The 26568-nt window shown below is 41.7% G+C and overlaps 1 protein-coding gene across 1 annotated transcript; it reads right to left on the bottom strand.

Annotated features, from left to right (window-relative positions):
- Positions 1–15470: 15470 nt before the first annotated feature.
- On the bottom strand, positions 15471–24749 carry CA3 (carbonic anhydrase 3). The gene is made up of 7 exons (XM_004602362.2): positions 24581–24749; positions 23654–23851; positions 21573–21691; positions 20398–20490; positions 19294–19356; positions 18091–18246; positions 15471–16452 (listed from the first exon to the last, which is right to left on the bottom strand). The coding sequence occupies exons 1-7, from the start codon at positions 24612–24614 to the stop codon at positions 16333–16335; spliced, it is 783 nt and encodes a 260-aa protein (XP_004602419.1). The 5' UTR covers positions 24615–24749; the 3' UTR covers positions 15471–16332.
- Between the last annotated feature and the right edge of the window lie 1819 nt (positions 24750–26568).

A 26568-nucleotide genomic window follows, 5' to 3' on the forward strand; every position in this document is an offset into this window, starting at 1 on the left:
AAATAATTCTGATTCTTTGCATAATTTTCAAATATTTACTTAACTCAGGAGAGGGCCTTGCTGTTGCTATGAGATCCTTCTCTGGGCCCAGGGGATAAAAAGTTGATAAATGCTTGCAGTTGAGTACAAAGCACATGAATGTAAAGTGGCTCTCCACAGTCTTGGAAAAGTAGCAGTTACTGGGTCCGCCGGAATCTTTGACTCACATTTCTGTCAAGTTGGACCCGGGTTTTAATAACTTGCATGAAATAAAAGCATGTTTCGGTATTTATATCTCCAACTTCAAACACCACCAAACTGTTGCGCCAAATAATTACTTGTTCTGCAAAGTTTGCCCTGACTTGGTTCTAGAAAACGTGACTGATCTCGGCAGAGCAGGCTCTCGGCACAGCAGCCAGGGCGGGTCACGTGGGAGCTGCAGGGCAGACAGGGGCTCACCTTTGGACATTCCACAGAGAGCCAGATGTTGCTCTTGCTGTTTTGATTCACTTTAGTAATGGAAATGGCTGCATGCCCTTCTGCAGAACACTCAGAAACGCACTCTATTTCCCTGAGTGCCTTCTTGGTAGGCGGTGTGAGTCAGGGGGCAGGAGAGTCCTCCAGTATAGGGTTTTAAAAAAATAAAACAGTGATTATCATACGCTCGTTTAAATTTTTACTAGATGTCAGGACTGCTTTGTATCAAAATAATTCTAAATAAGGCAACTACAGGACCGAGACTGGAGCACAAATACAGTGAGTTGGGCGCTTGCCTTGCATCCGGCCAGCACGGGACTCGATCCTGAGACCGCCAGGAGTGATCCCTGAGCTCAGAGCCCAAAGTAAACCCTGAGCACCCCCGTGGCCCCCAAACAAAACAAAACAAAAACCAGCAAAAAAAAAAAAAAACTCCACAAAACCTTACAATAGCTAAAGAAACATACTTTTCCAACCTTGGGAAGAAAATTGCAAATTCATTCAGTCAGAAGACTAAAAATCAAAAAGTCTGAGGGCTATGTTCTAATTATTATAATGAAAAGCATTATGAATTTATCTTGGTAAGAAAGGTAAAATGAAATATTTGAAGTATTTGAGTTTCCTCCCCCAAAATGTAAAGAAATTATGGATATACTTTTTTACAAAATACGTGCAGATTATTAAACATTTAACTTAAACTTAAATAAGATAATGAACAGCGAGAGAGCTCACAATTATTTGCAGCTGCGGTGCTTAATATCTAGGCAGGCTAAGTGCCACTTCCTTTTAGGAGTTCCCATCAGTTCAGCCCCACATGCTTCAAGCCAGTGTCTGTGATCCTTCATTCCAACCCAATCCTACAAGCCATCAGGCTGTAATCCGCTCAGCCAATAAACTGGTGACTGCTCATTTGTGAAACAGAAATAACAGCTCCCACCTCAGAATTCAATTAGCGACCGTGTATTCAATCACCTACCACACAAAGTCACTATGTGAATAAGAGCAATTTGACTCCTCTTAGAGCCAAGCAGTTAGAATATATGGTAATGAATACAAAACTGAACACTTGGGCAGAGTTTGGGGAAGAAGCCAGGAAGAATGAACCACCAGCAATCTGAGTTCCTTGGGAAAAGCAGGGGGAGCGGGGTGGGGGTTTGGAGACATCCAGGCTGTCACACTTGCATATTCATTTTCTTATTCAACTGAGGCCTCAACCAGTGGGAACTGTGCACAGCACTCACCTCTGTGTCTTAGGTACTCACTGTCATTGTCTAAATCAAGCTCTGTGACATGAACATTAATGAAGTTCTGCGTTGGCGATCGTGAAATCACGCGTCCACATAAGTGGAGGCAGTTGCAGTTTCCCTTTACAGAAAGCAGTCAATAAACAAATGATATTATGCTGAAATGAGACTAGCTTTTGAATGCAAGCAAGTTTTCTAGCTCTCTGACCTTGGGCAGACTGTTTGGCCTTCCAAAGTTTCTGTTTCCTCATCTACAAAGTTAAGATGAAAGTAATACCTGTCAGGGCCAACGTACAGCAGGTAGGGCCTTGCCCGTGGCCAAACCAGGTTCAATACTTGCTGCTACATATGACCTCCTAGCCAACCAGACTCCTGAGCAAAGAATCAAGAGCAACCCTGAACACAGCCAGATATGGCCTAAAAATTATTTTATTATGTTATAATAAAATAAAAAGTATATTATTATTATACCTGTCACAGTTTTGGTAAAGATTAAAAGATGTTATTTGTATCCAGTCTTTTCTCAGTTGTACAGAAACTTGCATCAACCTTTCCCCATATGTGGACCCCTTTCAAGCTTGTTCTTGTTCTGGCCCCCTATCTTACTGGCCTTTGTTTTCATGCTGTAATTCCCCACTTACATGATATTTCACCTGTGTCCCACGTGGAGTATTCTAGGGGCATACAAGAGCCCAGTTGGCCCCCAGTTGAGAAACACTGCTATAAAGGATCTCACTCAGTGCCAGTAAGTAAAGCTCGACAAGGTTAGTTGTTATTATTACTAATGTATGTTTTTTCAGCTCTCATTAACATTTTCTGCAGGCTAGGGAATCCCAACCATATTTCTACTACCACCTCTTTTTTTTAGAAAAAATAAAAAACAAGAAAAAAGAAATATCTCATTTTTCCTCTGAAAGTGTACCTTCTTTTCATAAACACCCAGGAATTCTCTTTCCAATGCCATGTCCCAATAGCACTGAAACTATATTTGTGCCCCCCATGGCCCCTCCCTGCATCATTCCATCACTCCAGGACTCACTTTTGGAAACACTGACTCTAAAATCACTGTCTGTTCTCTCTTTCTGCAAATCTATCAAGTACTATTCTGTGCCAGAGAGCACCCAGCAACAGCTCAGAAGTCATAGCCAAGAATCCACAGGGCCCTGCCCCCATGGAGCTGAGAGGGACCGATGAGAGGGTAAGTAACAGGCTATGTGGATGTCCAATGATGGCTATTATTGCTATGAAAAAAATTCAGTGGAACGATCAGAGAAAACTGAGGGAGAGAAATATTTCTTGGACGCAGTGGTTATGTCTGAGCTATTGAAGGAATTAGCATTTGAGGAATCACCAAAACACCAGCTGGGGTCGGCAGTTCAAGCAGAGACAGCAGTGGATGCAAAGACTCTCATGAAGGACGTTTCTAGAACAGAAATTTCCTAATTGGAGCACCAGGATTGACAAAGAGATGTCAATTGATTGAAGGCAGAGGCTTGCAGGGGTGCATCATGCAGAACCTGTGAGCAGGGCAAGAGCACAGGAAAGCCACAGAAGGCTGTATGGAAGGGAATGCTACAAACCATAGCACTTCAGGAGAAGGACTTCATAAACTATCTGACCCGATCCCCTATTCTACAGATGAAGAAATTAAAGTGGTCAAAGTGCCCAGGAATAAAATTGGTTTCAAAGTTCCCAGGAATGAAAATCATGTCTTTCTATTTCACCACTTCCTGCCTTTGGCTTTCTGACACTGATCTCTTACTCCCAAACACCAAAGTTGCTTTTCCCCGGTGGAAAAATGCCATCTCTTACTCTGATTTCAAAGTATTCTTTTTTTCCTTTCCAAAATTTTATTTTGATAAAGCACCATGAATTGCAAAGTTATTCATAGCTGGGTTGTTGACACACATTATTCCATCACCAGCCCTGCGACCAGTGTCAACTTCCTGCTGCCAGTGTTCCCAGGTTCCCTCCCCTGCTCCCCTCCCCCTCTCCTGCCTCGGTGTGCCATCTTGCCAACAGTACAGGAAGGTGACAGTGGTGGTGGGATTGGTGTTGGAATCCTGAAACCCTGTAGCAAATCACCATGGACAACTTTGTAAACTACTGTGTTTAAATAAAGTGATGGTGGCGGGATCGCCGTCTCACTCTGGCTCTGGTTTTCCTCTTGACCTCTGAGGTTCTTAACACTCTTCTACCACGGGCTGGGTCGGATGCAGTCACACAGTAACAGTGGGCTGGAGCCGGGTTTTCTTGGGTTCATTTTCTAGCATTCACACAACCTTTGATGATTGATTTCACTCACCCCTGCCCAAGTCTCAATTTTCTCATTCAAAATACATTAGAAACACTTGGGATAGTTGAGAGACCCAAAATATTAAGTGCACCAGTTTGTGCAACTTACTCTTGTGATTTAGTGCCATGTCTGGCATGTTTTGATGCTGGGGAACATTTTTTCCCCAACGTGCCCAGACACGTTGTGTACCGGGTACGGGTAGACATGGGGCAAAGAATGATGGGTACATGGATGGGAGACAGCTGATGACCATTCACTTTATTACCAAATGTACACATATCTTATAGAGGGTCTCGACTTAAGAGGATGGTCCAATCACATAAAGTTTAGCATTACCGACCTATGACCTTTCCAACTCTGCTCTGTCCTGGTCCAATCCCAATTAGGGCTAGATGCTGCAGTTAGGAATGACTCGCTAAGAGTAGGTGACAATTCTTGGGGGTTGGGTAAGACTCAAGGCTGGATACCTGGTGCTTGTCAAATGCGCCCAAATATTACTGGGTCGCCATGCAGGGACAGATCTTTTCTGCTCTGGTGCCTGCTACCATGCTCCACATTTTAAGATGCTCTGTTCCTGCAGGTGCGAGGCATAGAATTGTGCTATGGGATCAGCTTGGAAAGAAACAAGTGCTGAGGGATGAAGCGACAGTCCAGCAGGAAAGGGGTTTGTCTAGCATGCAGCTGAGCTAGGTTCAAGCACCCAGATGGTCTCCTGAGCCAATGAGGAATGATCTCTGAGTGCAGAGCCTGGAGTAAACCCCGAATGGGACCCAGAAACAAGGATACAAAAGGTAGTGCTGAGTTTAAATGTGATTTCCAACATTTGCTGTGACACCCTCAGCAAAGGGAACAAGCCTCCTCTTGCTTTATTTGTGAGTTGGTGGAAAAGGATATACTAGATCTGGAACACTATGTTGGATACCAGGTATGACTCAGGTACGTTTTCATTATTGAATCAGTACATGATAATCATAATAACATTATAGAATAGCTAAGTGGCTTTTCTGTTTCTCTAACTTGAATTTTAAAGTCCCTGTTTATTTAATGAACACCACTGGCATTCACACCCATGCAAACAATACTTTTTGGAAATTGTGCTTCAGAAGGCTTCCACTGAGGCATAGCTGTGTCAGTTGGTCCCCTTTCTTCAGTCAGTCACTCCGAATCGAGTTTGAGCTGTCAGATTGTGCCGAAGTCTCTCACACTACTCCTTCAAGAAGCTGATAAAGATTTCTTCCTCAGGGTGTTATGGTACCAGTGCGTTAGGATTATGTCTGTAGTACACTACTCATTTCACTGTACTGGTCATTTGTAGGATGTCCTGATAATTGTCTCTTAACTATTTAAATAAATAACAAAGAGTACTTAATGCCATACCTGATTTACAGCTGAGTTCAATTTCCTTGGTACACTGCTTTTTGCAATATTTTTTAAAAAGATTCCTTAATTTCCTTAGTTTTCATGATAACTTCTAACACTTAAACTTTCCTGTGAGTAATTAAATCTCTTCCCTTTTAAGAACAATTGGGGAATTCAAGCCCCGTGTCAATTTCAACCAGAACTGTGATTAAATATTAGGTGGGAAAACTACATTAAAATGTAACTTACGCATTATAAATTACAAAATACTCAAGACAATATGAATAAAAGCCCATCTTTTCTTATTGTCTCTGAATGGGGGACACAATTTGACTTACAGAGGATTTTTGTAATGTCTAGGGATATTTTGGTGGTTGTCACAATTTGTCTGTGTGCGCTGGCATGCCTACCAGGATGCTATCAAATATTCCAAAAACTACCCCAAAAAGGCCCTGTAACAAAGGCATCTAAAATGTTCATAAAACTATCAGAGAATGTTGCCTCCAGATATGTGAGATATCTGAAGATGATTACATGTGTTTGGGCCTACACGAGACCCTAAAAACGGCTTTACCTTCACTCAACATTGGCTGGCTGGATTGGGTAAGAAAAAACTAGAATCGTCTCTCTGTGCTTTATGGTCATTGTTGATTCCTTTTGCTTCAGTGTATATCCAATAACGGCTCTCTCCACAATTCATGACAAGAGAAACTTTGTCACATGGTTAAAGTTCTCTTTTATTTACAAACCACCATTTTGTATGGGAAATTTTCACTTCCTCTGAGAAACAGAAAAAATAAAGATGAACATTTTCCACGAAATGGGGAATTATAAGAATTCCATGTAAATGTTTCTTATTGATGAAGGGTAAGTAAGGATTCACCAGGATCATAAACTAGAGATGATACATTTTTCCTCCCTCAATTTTAAATACGAATATGCAATTATTATTATTGCTGTTGTCCTTTCTGTTTAATTTTATTTATTGATTAGGTGCTTATTTGAGGTAGCATGTAGCAAAGGTATTTACTGCAGTGAGAACTCCACCTTTTAAGAACTACAGCAAAGTAAATTATGTTATGCTTAAGATTAGATATACAAGTAAATGTCGATTCCTGGATACTATCTTAATAGTCTACAAATGAGAAGCCAGTCTTTTCATAAGTATACATTTAATAATGACTACAGGAAAGATAAATGATTGATTTTTCTAATTCTATAGTTTGCCCATTTTGTATTTATGCAGACTGATTTGAAAGAAAAAAATAATTTTATTTTATAAAATAAAAGACGTCTTGAGAGTTTTGTTCAAAACTAGCATTAGGGAAATAGAAAAAGTGCATAATCTGAGAAGTTGATTTGATAACCTTTTCTTTACACTACTTTGTTTCATATTATTTATGTGTATTTGTTTTACCAATAAGCACAAAATTCTCAAAATGGTTTTAATTTAAATTTTGTCTATATATCTCCAAGTATTTCTTTCTTTGTCTTTCTGTATCTCTTTTTTTCCCTCTTACCCTCTTCCCTTTACACCATCTCTGTATCTCTCACTCTTTCTCTCTCTAGCTCTCCTGTATGCTATAAGGCCTGTACACAATGCACACTTAAATTAATAAATGTCATGTAAATTTCTATATTTTAATATTTTAAGAAACTGTGTCAACAGTAAAGGGATTCTAATATATGATGGAATGAATTTTGCCTGCCTCCCTTCCTTCCTCCCTCCCTCCCTCCTCCCTCCCTCCCTTCCTTCCTTCCTTCCTTCCTTCCTTCCTTCCTTCCTTCCTTCCTTCCTTCCTTCCTTCCTTCCTTCCTTCCTCCCTCCCTTCCTTCCTTCCCTCCATTCTCTTTCTTTCTCCCTTCCTTCCTTCCTTCCTTCCTTCCTTCCTTCCTTCCTTCCTTCCTTCCTTCCTTCCTTCCTTCCTTCCTTCCTTCCTTTCTTTCTTTCTTTCTTTCTTTCTTTCTTTCTTTCTTTCTTTCTTTCTTTCTTTCTTTCCTTCTTCCTTTCCTTCTTTCTTTTTCTATCTTTGAGCTAAAAGTTTATTATCAATAAAAAATTACAGCACAGTCAAAGGCTAAGCAATAGCACAGAGGGTAGGACATCTGCCATGCACGCAGCCAACCTTGGTTCGATTCCTCTGTCCCTCTCGGAGAACCTGGCAAGCTACCGAAGAGTATCCCACCCTCAAGGCAGAGCCTGGCAAGCTACCCGTGGCATATTCAATATGCCAAAAACAGTAACAACAAGTCTCACAATGGAGACCTTATTGGTGCCCGCTCGAGCAAATTGATGAACAAGGGGACGACAGTGCTACAGTGCTGCAGCACAGTCAAAACTGGTCAAATTGTGTGTGATGCATCTCCTGATTCATCTCAGGGTTTTTTGCTCTGTTTTGTCTAATATTTGTAATAAAATTATTCTCTTGTGCTTGCAGTATCAGCTATTTCTCAGTGGGTGAGTAAGGAGCCAGAGTACAGAACAAAGTGGGGTTTAGAAGGAGAAAATGTGCAGTGGGTCGGGGCTTGCCTTTCCATGAGAAAGACCTATGGTTTGATCCTGAGCACTACATATGCTCCTCCAAGCAACACCAGGAATGATCCCTGAGCACAGAGGCAGAAGTAATCCCTGAGCAAAGCCAAGTGTGGCTCAAAAACATATGAACAACATACACACACACACACACACACACACACAAACAGATCCTGAAAACCTAAACTTAGACCTTAGTTCTACTAACCAGCTACTTCCCCGTTACCCTGTACATACCTTACAGGTATGCAGAATGGGTTATTCCATGGCAGGAAGAAAATATGTGATCTCTATTTGCAGTTAATTTTCTTTAATTTTTTCCCCACCCTGAGCAATGTGTTTGGTTCCAAATGGTCATCCCTAGGACTCCAGACCTGGGCTGTTGCAGTGCCACCCTCGGCCCATGCTCCTTCACCATTGGCCAAGGGACCCTCAGCCAACCACCCATCCTCTGAAAATGCTTGCTTTCCTTATATTTTGGAAAATACAATAGCATGACACTGCACATATGTAGTTCTTTCTTAGAAAACCTGTTTCTTCTCTCAAATTGTGCCTTCGTAACTGCATTGTGCAAAATGAGTCTGGAGTTCATTGCTAGCTTCTAGGCCAATGGAACCGAGAACCGTGTTTTGCAGGGTGCCTGTTCCCTTGGTTCTGCTATCTGTTCCTGCTTCCAAATGGTGCTGATATCACTATTTAACATATTTTTCATGCTCAGTGTGTTAGGCACCAGAGTCATGCCTGATAAGCCCTTCCCTCCACAAGGTATAGTCATTTCTAAAGCAGTTTCTCTGCAGTCGGATGAGAGGTCACCCTTTTACTTCGGCGTTTTCTTTCTTCATGCTTCTAAGCAATTTCTTGACCTATTTCTTTATTCCTTGACACAAAAACATAAAAAAAGACTCCTTTTTAAAAAATGTTTTTATCACTCATAGAACACATTTGATTATGTGCCTGACAATACTTAATTGTATATCAGATGTTTAATTGTTTAAATATATAGAAAATGTTTATTTTATTATATATAAAATAAAATATTTTGCCCAAATGACATCACTGTCCTCATAGCAAGTTGCAAACTTTCTTTTTCATGCCTGGTGATTATTTCATAATTCCTCTGAAACTCTTCGCTCCCTTAGGGCATATGCAATGTTTCATATCAATTAACTGCTAAGGACAAGAGGCTTAGTCTACCTCACAATCTTGACAACAGGTTCTCTGCTAGAGAAAACAAATTAAAAGGAAGGTATTAGACCTTTTCTCATGCAATATATTTAAAATGTTTTTAAATTTATAAAAAAAACCTTCTCATATAAAGGTATAAATTTGCCTACTAGATTATCAGCATTACAAGGTACAGTTCCGTCCACCATAATCACAATTATAGGGCCTGATTTTGATTACTGGTCAATTAACTTTCAGAGGAAAAGCCTTTTCCAAAAAATGCATCTCAACTGTATTACACAGTTACTCTAGGTAGTAACTGTAAGTGCTTGACTACACGTATCTCTGGGCTGTTTGTGGAGGGCAGGAAATTTACTTGAAATGATTATTTACTGGGAAGGTAGAATAGAAATGTCAGCTGAAAATGGATATTCAATTTTCAAAGGTATTATCCTTTGCTCATTTGGGGCCATGACACAAACATTTGGGTTAGGAAGAATTCATCTTTTCTGACACATGAAACGTTGCTGTGAGCATCTCCACAGGAGCTGAACGAAATGGATGACTAAAGGCACCGATCAGGAAATGAAGGTCAACTTCCAAACGCTCAGGCACTGGCATGGGTCCCACCATGCAGTATCACGGGCTCCTGGCCAAGCAGCGTGTCCTGTCTGCACATCACAGCGTGGTGGTGAAGAGATAATGCTGGGGCAAAGGATCTCCTTTGAATCACTTAGAACACGGCTCTCTACACTAAGCTCAAGTATTGTGACAATTTCAACTTGAAAAGGATAAGGCTTAGTTACAAGGTTCAGTTACATGCAAACTCTTTGTTTTCTCCTATCCCCTCTTTGCAGAGAAACTGGGATCGCAGCCCTAGACAGCCCTCACTCCTCCAAGAGCTCAGACCCTGTCTCTGCCCTCTGAGGATGAGACGGAATACTCAGGAGCTCGGGGCTCAGACTAGAATTTAGTATTGTAGGATGTTATTGTCCCATTCGTACACCCATCCACTCGTTATTGTGTTTTTCTATCCATCCCTCTTTCCCGCCACTCAGAAAAATACTTTCTGGGGACTAGGGATATAGCTCAGTGCTAGAGCGCATGTTTCGCATAGATAAGGACCCAAGTTTAATCCCCTGGCACCATTGCATAAAAATTAATGATATTAAAGGAAAGAAAAAAATTTGCACTAAATTTGTTCAGGATAGCACCTTGTATTTGGGGGTCTTGGTAGTATAAGACAGAGATAAAGTACTTATCCTCCTAAAATTTGCCTTCTCCCCAATACTCAGATCTCTTTCTCCCTCTCTATTTCTCTCTCTCTCACACACACACAGACACACACTGTAACATACACACACACATATAAATATAACAGTAGGATGGTTGTTCCTAAAACTGGTTCCCAGTACAACCCAATTTCTCCACCTTCACTGGACAACAACCTTCTCATTCCTAATTTTCTAATTGCTCCTTTTCCTACGTAATTCTCAGTTCTCCCCAGAACTGGGCCCTGCCCTACACCTGTTTTACTTGGTATCCTAAACTTTCTACCCTTGGCAGCTCCTCAGATCCCCTTTTTGGGTCCCTGGCCTATCCGTGAGTCATAACGACTGTGTGGACTCTTCCGGCACCCATAGTGTGAATTCTCTAAGCATAGTTGGCTGCACTGTATTTTCAAACACTTCCACTGTAAAGTGCTTTCTTGGGAGTGTGGTGCCCTTGGGGAAATGACTTCCCTTGAACGACTGTGGTTGGAACCATTCTAATTGCTGATGCGTTGAGTGAGTATGGTCGAAATTTATGAGCATATTGGAACAGAGAATATGCATATTTAATGACCAAACTAATTTTCCCTGATCCATACTCATTCAACCTGGGAATGCATTAAATACAAAGGAGAAGCTGATTGTTCCCTGTTTACTGCGGCATCTATTCTCACCTGGCTAAAATTAGCTTTTAAATCACTGGGTTTTCTCCCGCTGCCGTGCACCAGTCTCCTGTGACTGCATCATTCCACATGCTCTTGCTCCGGCTGATTACCTGTGATTATCAACCCAGTCAAGTCGTTAGGTGACTGCCTTGTTAAAAACCTCCAAAGCTGAAGTCGTTCATTAGCTCTCTCACACCCGGATTTTACACCTGGACCGTTTGATGCCTATTTGTACAATCAGAGTTGAATCACCTCCAAACGGATGAGCTCTCTATGCAGGGGTACTGGGGCATCTCATTCAGTATTCTGATTTTATGACATGCCCAGACAAGCTTTAAATTAATTTCATGGCAGGAGAGACTTTGAGCACTTCTGGTGAGGCTACAGCTCCACTTCACGCAACACCCCAATGACTTTATCCTACTGACATTTGAAAGTCAATGACAGAACGAAATCTGTGACTCTCCCAACATGTCTGCTTTATTAGACATTTTTTTTTTTTTTGCTAATTGTATATTTCCTCAGGTTAGGTGCAGAGTCCTGGAACAGAGCTCTTTCTGGAAACGTTCTCTGGTCTTTCTCAGTTCACCTGTCCTAACTTGGTGTTAGTTTCAAAAGGGCCATGTCTAGTTTATCTTGCTCCTGAGTATGGACAAGAGTCATGCTCAATTTAAAACACCATTTCATTCCATGAGAAAACCAATAGACAGGAGCCCTTCCAGAAAGTATCTCTTTTAATATTATGTGAATTGATTAGACATGAATTAATGATATTACTAATACATCAGAAAACCCGATTTTAGCTTGATTGAATAAGCCATTGAAATTTTTCTTGGTCAAAGTAAACTGAATTCTGCAGAAGATAATAGCCATTCCCTTTCAAAGGCTACGTATCATACTAGAATAATGATTGTAAGAAGTTAGTATTATGAACATTCAGCCTTTAGACAGGCACTATTATTCCAGTTCATAGGTGAAGACACAGAGGCACAATTTAACCTGCCAGAGGTTATAGCACTGTAGCACTGTCATCCTGTTGTTCATTGATTTGCTCGAGCCAGAGGTTACCTACCAATAATTATCGTCTGACTTGAACCCAGGGCTCCTGAATGCAGAACATAACTGTAAAATGCTTGCATCTCATTTAATTTTTGAGTCAGCTATCTTCATTTCATCACATAGGCCTCTTTTTTAACTATTAAAATTCTCCAAACATATGTAATAGGGCTGGGAAGATAGCACAACAGGATAACTGCATGCTTTACATGCAGGAGGTCTGGGCTTGTACCCAGCACCCAGTAATGGAGAGTCTGCTAAGCACCACGCACAGAGATGGGAGCAGCCCCTAATCTCACCTCACGTGGCTCAAAGTACAACAACAACAAACAATGTTAAGATTCAGCATCTTTTATTTTGAAGATAGATGTTAATGCTTAATATTAAATTTGAAAAAAAAATATGTCTAGGGTTGTAAAATGAGAACTTGTACCAGGGATGCATTTCAACTGAGCACCTACTTAGATTGAGTCCAGACACTGAAAAAAATAAATAAATATAAGTAAAGGAAGAGATCAATGTGAAAGAGGCCCATTTTTGTTACTGGATTCTACGGGACATCAAAAGACCGCCTGGCCACCCACCTACCAGATGGTTGGACTTCTTCATCAAGACCCTGAACGAACGGTTTGAGGTTCTTGGTGTTCCTGGAGCGAGCAGACGCCATTGGGTTACACTAGCATGGTGACAGGGACGAATGGGGACGTTACTGGTGCCCGTTCGAGCAAATCGATGAGTAATGGATGACAAGTGATACAAATGAATAGATAAAATAACTGCACTACAACCAACAAGAGTAAAATGTTTTCACAATTATTTTGCTGCCATCTAGTGACCCAAATGGAAATAACATGCAAACATCCTTGTTTGCAAACATACTTATTTGCACCCTAAGTCTAAATTTTGCCTTAGGGACACTTGATTAAAATATACTAAAATTTGCATTAATTAAATATGATGTTTTAAAAACCTGTCATTCAATATATTTATTATTTTCTCCAAAAATGTTTTGAAACATATGTATATCATTAAGGTTAATCGTTTTTCTGACAATCCTTGGTGGCTGTGAGGCAGTTCCCGCTACATGAGTGCTCAGGGCTTACTCCTGGCTCTGCACGCAGAAATAACTCCTGACAGTGCTCAGGTGAGGTGCTAGCAATCAAACCAGGGTTGGCTGATACATAAAGATGGTTGGACTTCTGGATGGATAAAAATCAAGGACCTTACCTGATATATTATTTCTCTGACCCGAATATGTGCCAATATTTTTCAAGATAACCAACATACTAATTTTTCACTTGTATCCAAGCTTATTTGTGGTTGACCTATTTCAATCATATTTCATTATATAGTGATTACAGTTAGATACAGTAACCTAAAATTTTACATGTTGTATAGAGCATGCGCACCCTTCAACTACAGAAATATTTAGTGATTGCTCATAAAGAACTTTAGATTATTGATCCAGAATAATTATTTGTTCTTCATTTGTACATTCTATGTCCTTGTAAGAGTAGCAGGAATTAAAACATTTGTACTGTCAAAACCTAACTGTGACCTATATTCATTAAATTATCTTTTGCTGATGTCCTAGCCATAGATTTTTAAACATATGGTTATCTGAATATTATGACACTTCATTCAAATTAGTTTTTATCTTTGGTCAACATTTTAAAATATCTGCAATGATCATATCCTGAAGAACAGAAATTGCTGGATGCTGAAACTTTTTTTACCAGATTGACTTTTAGTAATACTGATCCGTAGGCTTTGCTTTTCCGAAATGTAGTAATTTAGATATTTGCACATAGAGAAATGATCCTCCTACTAATATGGACAAGTTTTGTTTCAATAATCTAATGGACAATTATAGGAACTCAAAACAGACAATTACAGTAACTAGGCACTTAGGTCCCAAGGAGAAGCTGAGATATCTGACATATTACTATGAAGGATATGACATATTATTATATATGTATATAATAATGTATGTGTACATGTTTATAACAAAGTATGAATGTATTATAATTGTGAATATTGGTAGTGATCCATATTGGAAACATGCGTTCTATTAGAAAGCTACCAATTGAAGTGAATAAAATAATTTTCCAAGGAGATCAGAATTAAATAAGATAAGCAAAATTTAATCTTATTCCTAATCATTTAAAGCATTCTTCAAACAATTGCGCATTGGGACTTGAATACAGAGTCCTCTATGTTCATGGCATTAGTTATCTGATAAACGTTTTTTGTTGAGTGCTTATTAAGTGTCAGACATTCTCAGTGATAAGGGAAGTGTCAAGAAATAAGACTCATATCCGTGGCCTCATGGAGCTCATGATTTACAGGGGTGCCTCTTCTCATGGAACATTCCCTCAGAGCACTTCTTGTCTTGTTCATCATTTGACTGTAGCTGTCTAAGTTACATATTCCTCCCCCACTTGGAATGTATATCGGATACATATTTAATGCTCTAAGCATACTAAGTACCCTGAGAGAATCAGCTTGTGTATTGCCACTAATGATGAAAGCTCCACACTTTCTAATTTCAAGGGATTTAATTAACACATCCAGTTTGCACTGACCAACCTGGTTATACCTCACCCAAGTGGTGATCTATTAAATAACTTGAGCCTCTCAGGACTCCCTCACATGACTCGACTTCCGGTACCACAGGACTCTCCTGACCCAATACCATTTTCATTCCTTAGGGTAATGACTATGGTGCTGCTCTCCGGTAAAACTAAGTCAACATACTTGCCATTGGTGTGGTGGAAGACATATCAACACCACAAACTGCAAGACTCGTAGGTACTACATCTAAGAAAGGTCTTGGTGTAATGAACGTGAGACGGGCCATCTCACTATGTATGGTAAAAAATTCAGACATATGGGGCCAGTGAGATAGTACAGGAGGTAAGGAGCTTGCCATGCGTGTGGCCACCCTGGTTTAATCCCTAGCACTCCATAGCACTTTTAGAAGCATTGCTAGGAGATCCCTTAGCATAGAGCCAGGAATAAGTCCTGCGCACTGTCAAATGTTGCCCAGAAAACACACACACACACACACACACACACACACACACACACACACACACGACACAGTCTGAAAGGAAATAAGGAAGTATTAGATTGACTTGATTTCATATCCCCATGGAACTCTCCTAGAACTTTTAACCTCAGACTCCTAAACCAACTTTGAGGTTTCTAGAAACCTACATTCAAATACGTGTCCACACACGTTTCTCTGTTGAAAATTCCACAGGATAAACTCACTAGTTGCTCCACGAGGAATACGGTGTCCAACAACCTTGAACTTCAGTCCATTAGTACTCTGCAGTTTCAAAAACAATCAGTTTGACACCATTTTTTCACTCACATACCCTTTTTTTCCATTAAAAAAATCCACAACAGTCAACTTTTTTGCATTCATATCTTTATAAGTTTTAATGATCAGCTTTTACTTTAAGTGCACTTATTTCTGCGTGTTCTGAGATCATTAATTTTGCTTTCAAATTCTAATGATATAAGAAGCAGGTTTTTTTTAATAAGCATGCAAAGATAAAAAGTAGTAAAAATGTAAAATAAATGGCCCTCCTTCAGGTGAAGAAAATATTAGGAAAAAGTTAACCATTTGGCAAAGAAGTTCAAATATTGGGTCATTTTTAAAAAAATATTCTGGATCTCTCTCTGTTTCCTCGTGTTGCACATTAAAAGATGATTTTTCTAGTGACTTTAATTGTAATAAATTACAATTAAACATGATTGTCTTACTAGTTTTAAGAGTTAAAACGAAAAAGCATTGTCATTTCAATTCTTAATGTGTGTGGGCATTTTAGTGTGTGACTTATGTTTAATTGCAGTTGGATCTTCATATTTTAATATTTTGATCTCCTACATTTAATATTTCTTTGCCACGGAGGACATGTATATGAAAACAGTAAGATGGAAGTTCTGTGACATTTTAAATGACAGAATAAATGACACCCAATTGCCATTTTCCCTCCCGTATCTTGACTTTTCTGCTCATTTATTTGTGTCCTTAACCAGAAAATCCTACTTTGGGGGGAAAGCTGAGCTTACAAAAGCCCAAGGCTTTCCTACCAGCCCTTGCTCTAAGGAACTTTGGTTTCTTGCTGATTGCCTCTCTCCCATGATCTGCTCAGAGTGGAAAGCTGAGATTTGCTAGAGTAAGGAGCACCAAGAGGAGGAAGGAAGGAAGGAAGGAAGCCAACTCTCCGGGCACGAATTTCTTGTCCTGAAGAGGGTCAGCGGCCAGCCAGGGGTCTCACTTGAAGGACGCTCTCACCACCCTGCCTTTGATGGGCTGAGGGGGGCGCCAGTTTCCCACCAGCGGCACCGGGGGCTCGTTCTCGGCGCTGGAGAAAAGGCTCCGCAGCTTGGCCATCTGCGGGCGGGCAGCAAAGGGGACACGTTAGCACACGCGGGCAGCAAGGTGGACACGTTAGCACCCGCGGGCACGCTCCACCCCGACCTAGAAATCCGAGGCCGACCGCAACATCTGCTTCCAATTGCCAGTCTGAGTTTAGCTACCCGCTCCTGCAGAAGAGGAATCTATTATTTGTTGAAGTCCCTTCTTCATAATTCTATACCGGATCACCGTGTCCTCCGGCCAGCTTCCAGGAGGGACCAAGTGTGCGGGGGACCGACAATGTTTAGGGAACCAGGGATACGCAAAGTCGCATCAGCCTCTATTTCTTTATTTTTCGGAATAAGAGATTAGAGTCACACTACATTTCAAATTCTAAGAACTAATATTTTCCCTCAGAAGAATTTTTGAATTCTCTTCAAAACCCTGTATTTTTATAGCAAGCTGCTTTTAGTTTCACACCTTTAGAAATTGCATTCCCTTTTCAAAATATTTAGGCTCCTTTTTGAAAAGTTTTAGTCCTCTGCCAGAATTTTACTCTGTACAGCAGGTAAGACGCCTGCTGGCACACAGCTGACCTGGCGTAGGTCGCTGGTATCACACATGGTTCCAAGCGCTGCCAGGAGACATCCCTGAGATTATCCCTGGGATAAGCCATGAACACAGCTGAGTGTTATCCAAAGACGAAAAAAAAAATGTTTAATAAAATGTGTTACTCCTTAAAAAATTCATCCACCCTTCAAAATATTTATTCTAAAAATAGTTAAAATTAATATTTATTCCCAGAATCAACCATTAAATCTGACCATTTGATTAAAAATGCTCATGTAAAATTGAGGTCCCAACTGCCAGAAATAGGAAAATTGTCCTATTAGTTATAGAAGGCATATTAACAATTAGGTAGGGGAGGTAAACTGATTTTGCCATTAAATTTCATGAACTAGGTTGGGATTCCCTGCGTTGTCCACTTGCTTTAATCTCTTCTTCTCCCTGTTCCTGCCCATTAAGTTTCTATCCAACAGCCTTTTCTTGAATTTTCTCTTTTATAAAAGCTGCAAGGAGAGTCTTTTTTATGTGAACAGAATAAAGGAAAATTTATACAGGGGAGTCCGGAGACAGATGAAGGTTGGAATCTTAGATCACGCACCTAGCTTGTGCTCATGGGGGAACAACTTAATCTTTCCGAACCCTGATGTTCTTACCTGGAAAGCTGAACAGATGCATACAACATCACAAGGATGCTAAATAGCTTCTATTCACAACAGCTTTCACTAGCATCTCCCAACCCTCTATCTACCTAAACCATGTGAAGGTCCTCTAAATGGACAAAAACTCACTCATGTTACACCCGGATGTTTCTAGAGCACAGACTCTGTTGTTGTTGAAAGTAACACTTTGTAAAAAGCATTTGTGCTATCATCTTTGATAGGAACATTTTAGAAATCCAACAGGCTGGCTGTTAGGAAGAAGAATGAAATGAGATTTCTAGGTAGAGAGCTGTTCAGTTATGCATCCATTTAGCAGCAGTATATATGAAAACATAGAGATATTGATATAGATATAGATGTATGATATCTATTTCAATATGGCATCTAAGTTGAAATGTAGCTACTGAACTGCTCTATTCGCCGCGTGTTCCCAGCTGCAGCCTCCTACCTGGTCAGAGCTCACAGTCATGGGCTCCTTGAGCAGGATCCACACGATGCACTCCTCACAGGGGGGTGTGGTGAAGGAGCCGTGGTAGGACCAGTAGTCACGGCAAGCCGGGAACAAGCAGGACGGGTCAAAGTTGATGAACGGCGCCTCCTTGCCCTGGCAGAGAGCAGAACCACAGAAGCCCTTGGCACCTACTTCAGCCAGAATAGAGCTTCCATTCTGTGACCATGGGTTTCAAATGCAATAGGAAAAAGAACTTTCCAGCAAAGCACATGGTTTTAGGAAGCCAAGGGCCAGGTTGGTTGTATGTCATGACTCTTACTTTGCACAGTCCTTGCAATATTTTATTCCTCACTGGTTCTCAATAGAGCTTTAAATCTATGACTTCTCAAGGAAAAGCAGAAACCCATAGTCAACGGTAACAGGAATATCTTTTTGGAACTGAATGCTTTGGTTCTCAATGATTTTTTAAAGGCTTCATCTTTCCTGAGTATTTGAATATTTGCTTCGGTGCTTAAAACATATTGGCGTTTGTTTAGAATTATTCAAAGGTCATTAAAATTGGTGTGCTAGCTAGAAAGGTCTACTGTTTTTTGTTGCTGTTTTGTTTTGTTTTGTTTTGTTTTGTTTGGGGACCACACTCAGTAATACTCAGGGGGTACTCCTGGCCCTAAACTCAGGGTTCACTCCTCCTGGCAGACTTAAGGGACTATACTGGGTGCTGGGGTTTGCATCCAAATAGGCCTCATGCAAGGCAAGTGCCCTACGAGCTGTGCTATCTCTGGCCCCAGGCAGGTCTACTCAAAAGATCTTAAATACATAAGTTCTTCCCAGGAGGGAAAGGGAAACATAGGAACCCAAACATTTGTTTCCTCTGCTAGTGTGCATGTGTGTTGTGTTTCTGTGATAGAGAAAGGAGAGTGACACTAAACACTCAATTACTCTCATTCACTGCATTGAGAAAGTGAGGCTTAAATAAATATATGTATGTGAGATTACTCTAAAACCATAAACGCTACACATACAAACATAATTTGGATGTATACTTAACATATCCATGAAACTTTGTAGATGTAGATTTTAAATCTTAAACTTAATAGATTTTACTGAAATAAACCTCAAATATATGGTTTTTAAATGGCATATACTGATTTTTCCCTAGCAGGGAAAGTGAGGTTTTTGTTGTTTTTTTTTTTTTTTTACCTTTGTCTTAATTTTGTCCAATGCATCAAGGACCAGCTGGAACTCGCCTTTCTCACGTCCTATCTGTGAAAAAAAATAGAAAACAGAAAACTCTTCATTATATCTCTCCCTACTTCATAATTTAGGATGTCTTAAAAACTGATTTTGATCCATTCATCTACAACTAGTATGTATAAATCTGCCAGAATATCTTGTACTTAAGCAAGCTTCAGCAAAAATATCAGTTTATCCCCCTTCTCCCAAGATTTCAGAGTATGTATTTTCTAAGCTAAATTTAGACTACAGGCCTTTGATGTAAAAACCACAAAATTATATATGATAGTCTACTTCTACATCTTCAGTCTTCTCTGTAAAGTCATTCTACTGTTTTAATAGAATTCGGATTGGATGATCTCAACGCATCTAAACCTGAACTAATTGTCTTTCTATGTAAATCCTCTCCCACTTCTTGTTATGTTGTGTTTAAACACTGAAAATGACACAGTGAATTCAAAATATAAAACAAATTAGGTCATTCAAAACAAAAGATGCTAGATTTTCACCCCTGGTTTACATCTAGATTATGTTACCACTAAATTCATGTGTAATCACACTAAGTCCTCTTTAAACCAAGGTTGGCTCAACATCACACACATTCCATGTCTCTCACAGCCCGGGATCATATGAGTGGTGGCCACCCTAAGCTGAGGAGATGTCCAGCCAAGGACTTGGCATCCCAGGGCTCCCAGCTTTGGCTTTTCTGGTTTCCACTGGAATTGAAATGAAGTAGAAGGGAAGGGTTCTAAAACACTGCTCTTGCCTTTGGTGCCACCAAGACTCTGGTCTCCTCTCTAAACCCTCCCCCGACACACACATTCAAAAATGCATTCCAGATCTTGACAAAAATGTAGACATGCTAGTGACAGAATATGGCCAAAGGTGCACTTTTAAGCCAAAGCAAAACATTTTTAAGTGATCTTCGTAAAAATATCTCAATGATTTGCATGTATACTGGAATTTCTCTCTCCCCATCAAACAAACTGAGGAAGTAAAACTCACTCTCCTTTGCAAAGGTAAAGAACCCCTTTTTTTCCTATTGGACGAAAATATATGGTTAATATTTACCTTCAGGAAAACACCAACCACAGCTATTCCATCGGGTTGCTTCAGAGCTTCTCCAAAAGTATTATACTTCGGATTCCAGTGAACCAAATGGAGCTGAAATTATAGAACACAGGTTTAAGGGTGAACATAAGGTAAAAAGGAAAAATATAAGGTTGAAAAGTATTTACCTAGAATGAGTAAGCAAGTATGAAATCCGACAGTCTAATAAAGGCTAACAAAATTCTAAGTATGACCATGTAATAATTTTGTAAAATTATAATGGTTCAAATAAAATAAATGTAGGTTAAATAATTTAGACTTTAAATGAACAACCAATAAGATTTGAAGTTTAGGTAAAGCAGGCAATTTTTTAATCTCATAAGGTAGAACACCAGATCTAGCATTCATCTTCCTTCCTTCCTTCCTTCCTTCCTTCCTTCCTTCCTTCCTTCCTTCCTTCCTTCCTTCCTTCCTTCCTTCCTTCCTTCCTTCCTTCCTTCTTTCCTTTCTTTCTTTCTTTCTTTCTTTCTTTCTTTCTTTCTTTCTTTCTTTCTTTCTTTCTTTCTTTCTTTCTTTCTTTCTTTCTTTCTTTCTCTCTCTCTCTTTCTTTCTTTCTCTCTTTCTTTCTCCCTATCTTTCTTTCTCTCTGTCTTTCTTTCTTTCTCTCTGTCTTTCTTTCTCTCTGTCTTTTTTGCTCCACATCTGGTGATACCCAGGGTTTACTCCTGGCTCTGCAATCAGTGATCACTCCTGGTGGTGCTCAGTTGACAATGTGAGGTGCTAGAAATCAAACCTGGGTTGGACATGTGCAAGGCAAACACTCTATCCCACCATTTTTCTCATGTATAAATTGTAGAGTTACTGAGGGAGAAGTTCAAATGAGTTAACACTTGTAAGTACTTGATAAGTGTTAGCATTCTTTATCTTTTCTGTTCCATGCAAGACACTGATCTTTTTCTATTCAGCTGCTATCCGTCTCCTAAAACAGCCTCGGAAGTCTTTATACTTGATACTAACATATCTATTGTATACTCTCTTTTAAGTGTCTAGTTTATCAGCTTGCACTTATACTAAAACTACTACAGTTCTTTTCCAACTACAGTCTTGAGGCAGTAGAAGTAGACACTGGGGTATTACTTTTCAGCTTTTGGTTTTCAAGGTGTGAAACCGGGAGTGGATTATGACATTCCTCCTACCTCCGCTGCATACTTGACTCCATCCACGGTGTGCTCTGAGCCATGATCATCCGAAGATCCCCAGTGAAGGTGAAACTGGCGAAGTCGGTATGGTCCAGTCAGAGGACCACCTCTCAGCACTGTGATTCAAAGGAGCAAGGAAACAGTGAACTCTCACTTTTATTAATACAGAGCCGTGCCTTTTAGCACATGCTCTAAGAGCCCAGGATTGATAAGTCCAAGGTGGTCAGTCTGCTGACCAATTGGTTTCCCCAACCTCCTCACAATATAAAGGACTGAGCTACATAAAAGTGTCTCTTCTCTGCCTTGCTTTGTTTCACTGTTTCTAAATGACAATTTTACATTTCTAGAAAGGAGATGAAAACTACAGAGAGGCATAAGGATGTAGACAAACATGGAGTCACGATCCAATGAAAAGTTCCTGTGCAACCATGAAGTCAGACATTTTCCAGATATATGCATCCAACTTATTAGGACGATCTATGTAAAACTTTAAATACTCACATGGAACAACCTTTTGGACACTGTTTAATTGCTTTTCCTTCAAATTGGAACTAGATTTAAATGGGGGAAAAGAGTAAACCATTGTAGATACCAACATGAAGTTATTATTTATCACTGTATCACTGTCATCCTGTTGCTCATCGATTTGCTCGAACGGGCACCAGTAACGTCTCCATTGTGAGACTTGTTACTGTTTTTGGCATATCGAGTATGCCATGGGTAGCTTGCCAGGCTCTGCCGTGCGGACTAGATACTCTCAATAGCTTGCCGGCTGCTCTCCAAGAGGTTCGGAAGAATTGAACCCGGGTTGGCCATGTGCAAGACAAACTCCCTACCCACTGTGCTATTGCCAGTCAGAAGTTATTATTTAAAAATATAAATTCTTTATCCTATTTCTTAGAACCTTCAAGTAGGTTAAAATTAGGATTTTATTGCTCTTTACTACAACATCACTGGAAATATTGGTTTGCATACATCAATAGGACAATTTTAACTACTTTTACAAGCATGATTATAAGAATCATATTATGTACTGAGCATTAAAATATGAAAGGAAAATTCTCTTTTGCTTAATTTACAGTGAAATAAGACATTTTTATTCAGTCTTCTATTTCACTGATTTGCTAAATTGTGTAGATGAATAAAATTATTTTTTGTTTGCTTTGGGCTACATCTGGAGGCTCAGGGATTGCCCCTTTCTTTGTGCTCAGGAATCACTCTGGGAGGTGCTCAGAGACCAAATGCAGTGCCAGGTCTCCAAGCTGGGTTGGCCAAATGCAAAGCCAGCAGCTTCTCCAGTGTACTATCTCTTCAGCCCTGACACTTTTAACATGTGATTTTCATTTCACATATGTTACGTTGGAGCAAATGGTCAGATACTTCCAAAACACTCTCCAATAGGATTAATCGGATAAACACTCCATTGAAGCACTGAGGGCAATTCTTCTTCACTCACATAATGGCCCTATTCTCTCCCCTGCAGTAGCCCCTACCCCAGACAAGGGGAAGAAAGTGCCTACTTTGTTTCTCTGCTGTGTCCTGCTTTCTAGAACGGAATCATGGCCAAACACAGGAGAGCCTGACTCTTCAGACTTTGGTCAGGATTCACAAGAACTATTCTGTTCAGAGAAGAGTATTCATTTGGATTCAGAATTACCATCTTCAATATCAAGCTCCATTTTGCTTTGTTTTGTTTTGTTTGGGTTTGGGGGCCACACCAAGGGATGCTCAGGGGTTACTCCTGCCTCATTCTCAGGAATGATTCCTCGGGGTACTCAGGAGACTGTCTGGGATGCCGGGATTTAAACCTGCATGGGCTGCATATAGGAAACCAGCTCTCCTCTCCCTCCAGGACCCTCAAGCTCCATTTTAAAAAGCACTGCAAGCTTTTAACTTGAGCCTGGGGCCACCTAAGGCCAGAAGGTGAGACACACCTCTTGGATATGTGGATACAGTTAGCTGCTCTAGCCAAGCCAAACATCAACTCTGTTTTCAGAGATAAAACACCCCCTGTCCCCACTAACTAATTCTGTTATTGAGTCCTCAATGTTGAAAATGTGAGGGTAGGTCATACTCACTTGACCTATCATAGGTGTCATCAAACACCACTCTGCAGGTCTTCCCATTGTTCAGGATGGTCTTGGCAGAGCCAGGGTCGTAAGCCGTGGACCACGGCTGCAGAGTGGGGTCATACTTGATGTCCTTCGTATGCAGCTCGATGGGGGACTGGTTGTCTCCCTTGGCAATGGGGTAAAGTTCATGCCAATGATCAGGACCTACAGAATCAAGGAGCGGGGACTGAGTTACTTGGGGAAGTCATCCAAATCCTCTTTCTGATGGGTGAAAGCAGCACGGTGCACAGAGGCTGTGTATTTTGTGATTATGGAAAGGGCTTCGATTTCTGGTTGGGTGACACAGTGCTTTTAGTGTTTGAGACCTGTTCATCCTGTTAAGAGTATCCCTGGGGATGGTAGCTGTACTTGACCTCTGCTTGCTCAAGAAGATAACCTCAAGGACTAATTTTTGAAGGGATCTTTGTTTCAGCAATGCTAAATCTATCATACAGCTAGCAAAGAATAACAGACCACATTTGATTTTCTGACACACCCATCTTCCTTTTCTCCAGAATAGGAATCAGAAGAAGGCAGAGCCAGGATTTACCGGTACGCTTGGCTCGGAGAAGTCAGATTTTGCCCAGTATCACCGCATGAAGGACAATTAGAACTGACCCTCTGCTGATGCAATGTGGCCTTGGGTAAAGCTAGGGAAGCTCTCTGGGCTTCTGTTTTCTCCCGTGGAAGCAACAGCAGCTCAGTGCAGGGAGAGCTGAAGTTGATGAAGGTAAAAGGGCGAGCAGCTATGGGCTCTTGGAAGAGCTCTGTAAACTCCAGTCTCCATCAAACTCCTCTGCCCACATTTTCACACGCAGCCCTGATGCCCTGATGATTGCCCGGGGCTCCTCTGATCTGTTGGGGAATGGGGGACCCCCGCCCGCCCATACTCACCATTGTGGCTGGCGTAGCCCCACTCCTTGGCCATGGTCGGTGGTACACTGGGCACTGGACAGCTTCTGACTCCTCTCCCCAGCGTGCTGCAGAATCCTTCAGAGCTCACGCCTTTTATAATTGTCCCCCACACGCTGCATGGCCTTATTAGGTCAGCGAGGGAGGGGCGGAGGGTCTAAACGGGATTGGGATGGTATTTGGAAGGCTGCGTGGGGGGCGGGGGGCAGCCAATGAATTCCCAGAGCTGGGCAGCGGTCGCGGAAAGGGGTGTGGGGGGGAGGGGATGAGCAGAAGGGCGCGCACCCCCACCCCTTCCTGTCCTCTCCCAGGAATCTGGGGAAAGGTTCCACCCACCCCTCTCCCCACCTTCTCCAAAAACTACAGGACTTTTCGAGCCCTGGCGCCGAGGGGCAGGAAGGCGCGTGACTTGGGCTTCTTCCCTGCCCCGCTCCGCGCTGCCGTCTTGGTCTTTGAAGATGCTCGGACGCGTGGCTGCGCTTTGCCATCCCCGAGGACCTGCCCCGCGGCGGTGCTCGCAGCCTTCCTTTTAGACGTCTGACGGCGGCGCCCGGCGCTCTGCAGTGGCCTCGGCTCCCGCGCTGGGACGCGGGTGGCAGCGAAGAGCAGGCTGGGCTCACCGAGCCCCGCGCGACTTCCCCGCAGACAGCGGGACGGCGGCGGGCAGCCGGGCGGGGACCTTCTCGGACTCGCAGATCCTCCAGGAGACGCAGCCTGGCCGGGTTCCCGCACTCGCCCGAGCTGCAGGAGCCCCTGGCGGCGTCTGGGGGAGCCCCCGGGTTTAGGGTGCATCTGAGGGGGCCACAAGGGCCCCAGCACGGTTCAAGGCATCTCTGCTCCGAGCTCTGGACCTCCGCTCCCGGAGCGGAAAGTGAGTCTTATTGCAACGGGTAATTTCGGGGTCGGAGTGATAGAACAGTGGGTAACACACACACACACACACACACACACACACACACACACACACACACTCTCACACACACACACACAGACGCTCTCCTGGACCCCCCCAAAAGGTCCCCTGATCCTTCAGCGCAGAGACAGGAGTAAGTCTGAGCACCCCCTTTATTTCAAGGGGCGTGTCTCCACCCGAAATAAAATTCAAGGCGTAATTTCACTCTCCTAGACATAATGGAACAGGGGCTGCAGCAATAGCACAGCGGGTAGGGCGTTTGCCTTGCACGGGGGGGGGGGGCGGGGGCGACCTGGGTTCGATTCCCAGCATCCCGTATAGTCTGTCCCTCGCTAGCACCGCCAGGAGTAATTTCTGAGTGCATGAGCCAGGAGTAACCCCTGTGCATCGCCGGGTGTGACCCAAAAAGAAAAAGAAAGTTCATAATGGAAGATGGTAGATAGCAAAGAAAAGATTTTCGAAACTGTTTTGTAGATTTCTCTCCCTGTCAACCCAGAATAGGACCCCCCCCCCCCCCCCCCGCAAGTATGTGCAAATCAAAGATGGGTCTTTAAATGTCTGATTATGGTTCATGTTGAAAAAAATTCAACTTAATTTCCATAATTCTAAATAAATACTGCAAATTTTCTTTATTCTAAGTGAGTAGTATATATTTTTAAGGCAATGTAAAATACATATAGTTCTCCTGGTTGGAATATGCATTTCTTAATTACTTTTAAAAAAAGATGCTGGTATTTTGTACTGGAGGAATACAAAACTTGAAAAGGAAATCTCTCATCCTGATAAACTTAGCTCATCCCCAAGGCATGTGGAAACACTAGCTCCGGTCCCAACCTGGGTGCCAGGAGTCATTCATTCCCTGGAGTATTTTCGTGACAGGGTTTATTTGATCCACACAGTAGCAGTGTGGAATCAAGAACCGAGATGGTTGGGAAAATCTGAGTAGGCCACAAAGCAAACGCCCTTGGACTCTCCGCTCCAATACGTGGCTCCTGGATTAGAATGCTACCGGGTTGGCGGCTGAAACTAGCTGTCTGCCCTCTGGCATCTGTACTTT

The sequence above is a fragment of the Sorex araneus genome, chromosome 2, assembly GCF_027595985.1.
Source record: "Sorex araneus isolate mSorAra2 chromosome 2, mSorAra2.pri, whole genome shotgun sequence".
In the NCBI taxonomy this organism is placed as follows: domain Eukaryota; kingdom Metazoa; phylum Chordata; class Mammalia; order Eulipotyphla; family Soricidae; genus Sorex; species Sorex araneus.

What these genes read in the sequence shown, in the direction of transcription:
- CA3 (XM_004602362.2), bottom strand. Translation starts at nt 24,614, where the DNA reads ATGGCCAAGGAGTGGGGCTACGCCAGCCACAATG. An exon ending in GAGTCAAGTATGCAGCGGAG is followed by an intron (nt 20,491 to 21,572) that starts GTAGGAGGAATG and finishes CTATAATTTCAG; the next exon opens with CTCCATTTGGTTCACTGGAA. An exon ending in TGACTGTGAGCTCTGACCAG is followed by an intron (nt 16,453 to 18,090) that starts GTAGGAGGCTGC and finishes GCCCGCCCGCAG; the next exon opens with ATGGCCAAGCTGCGGAGCCT.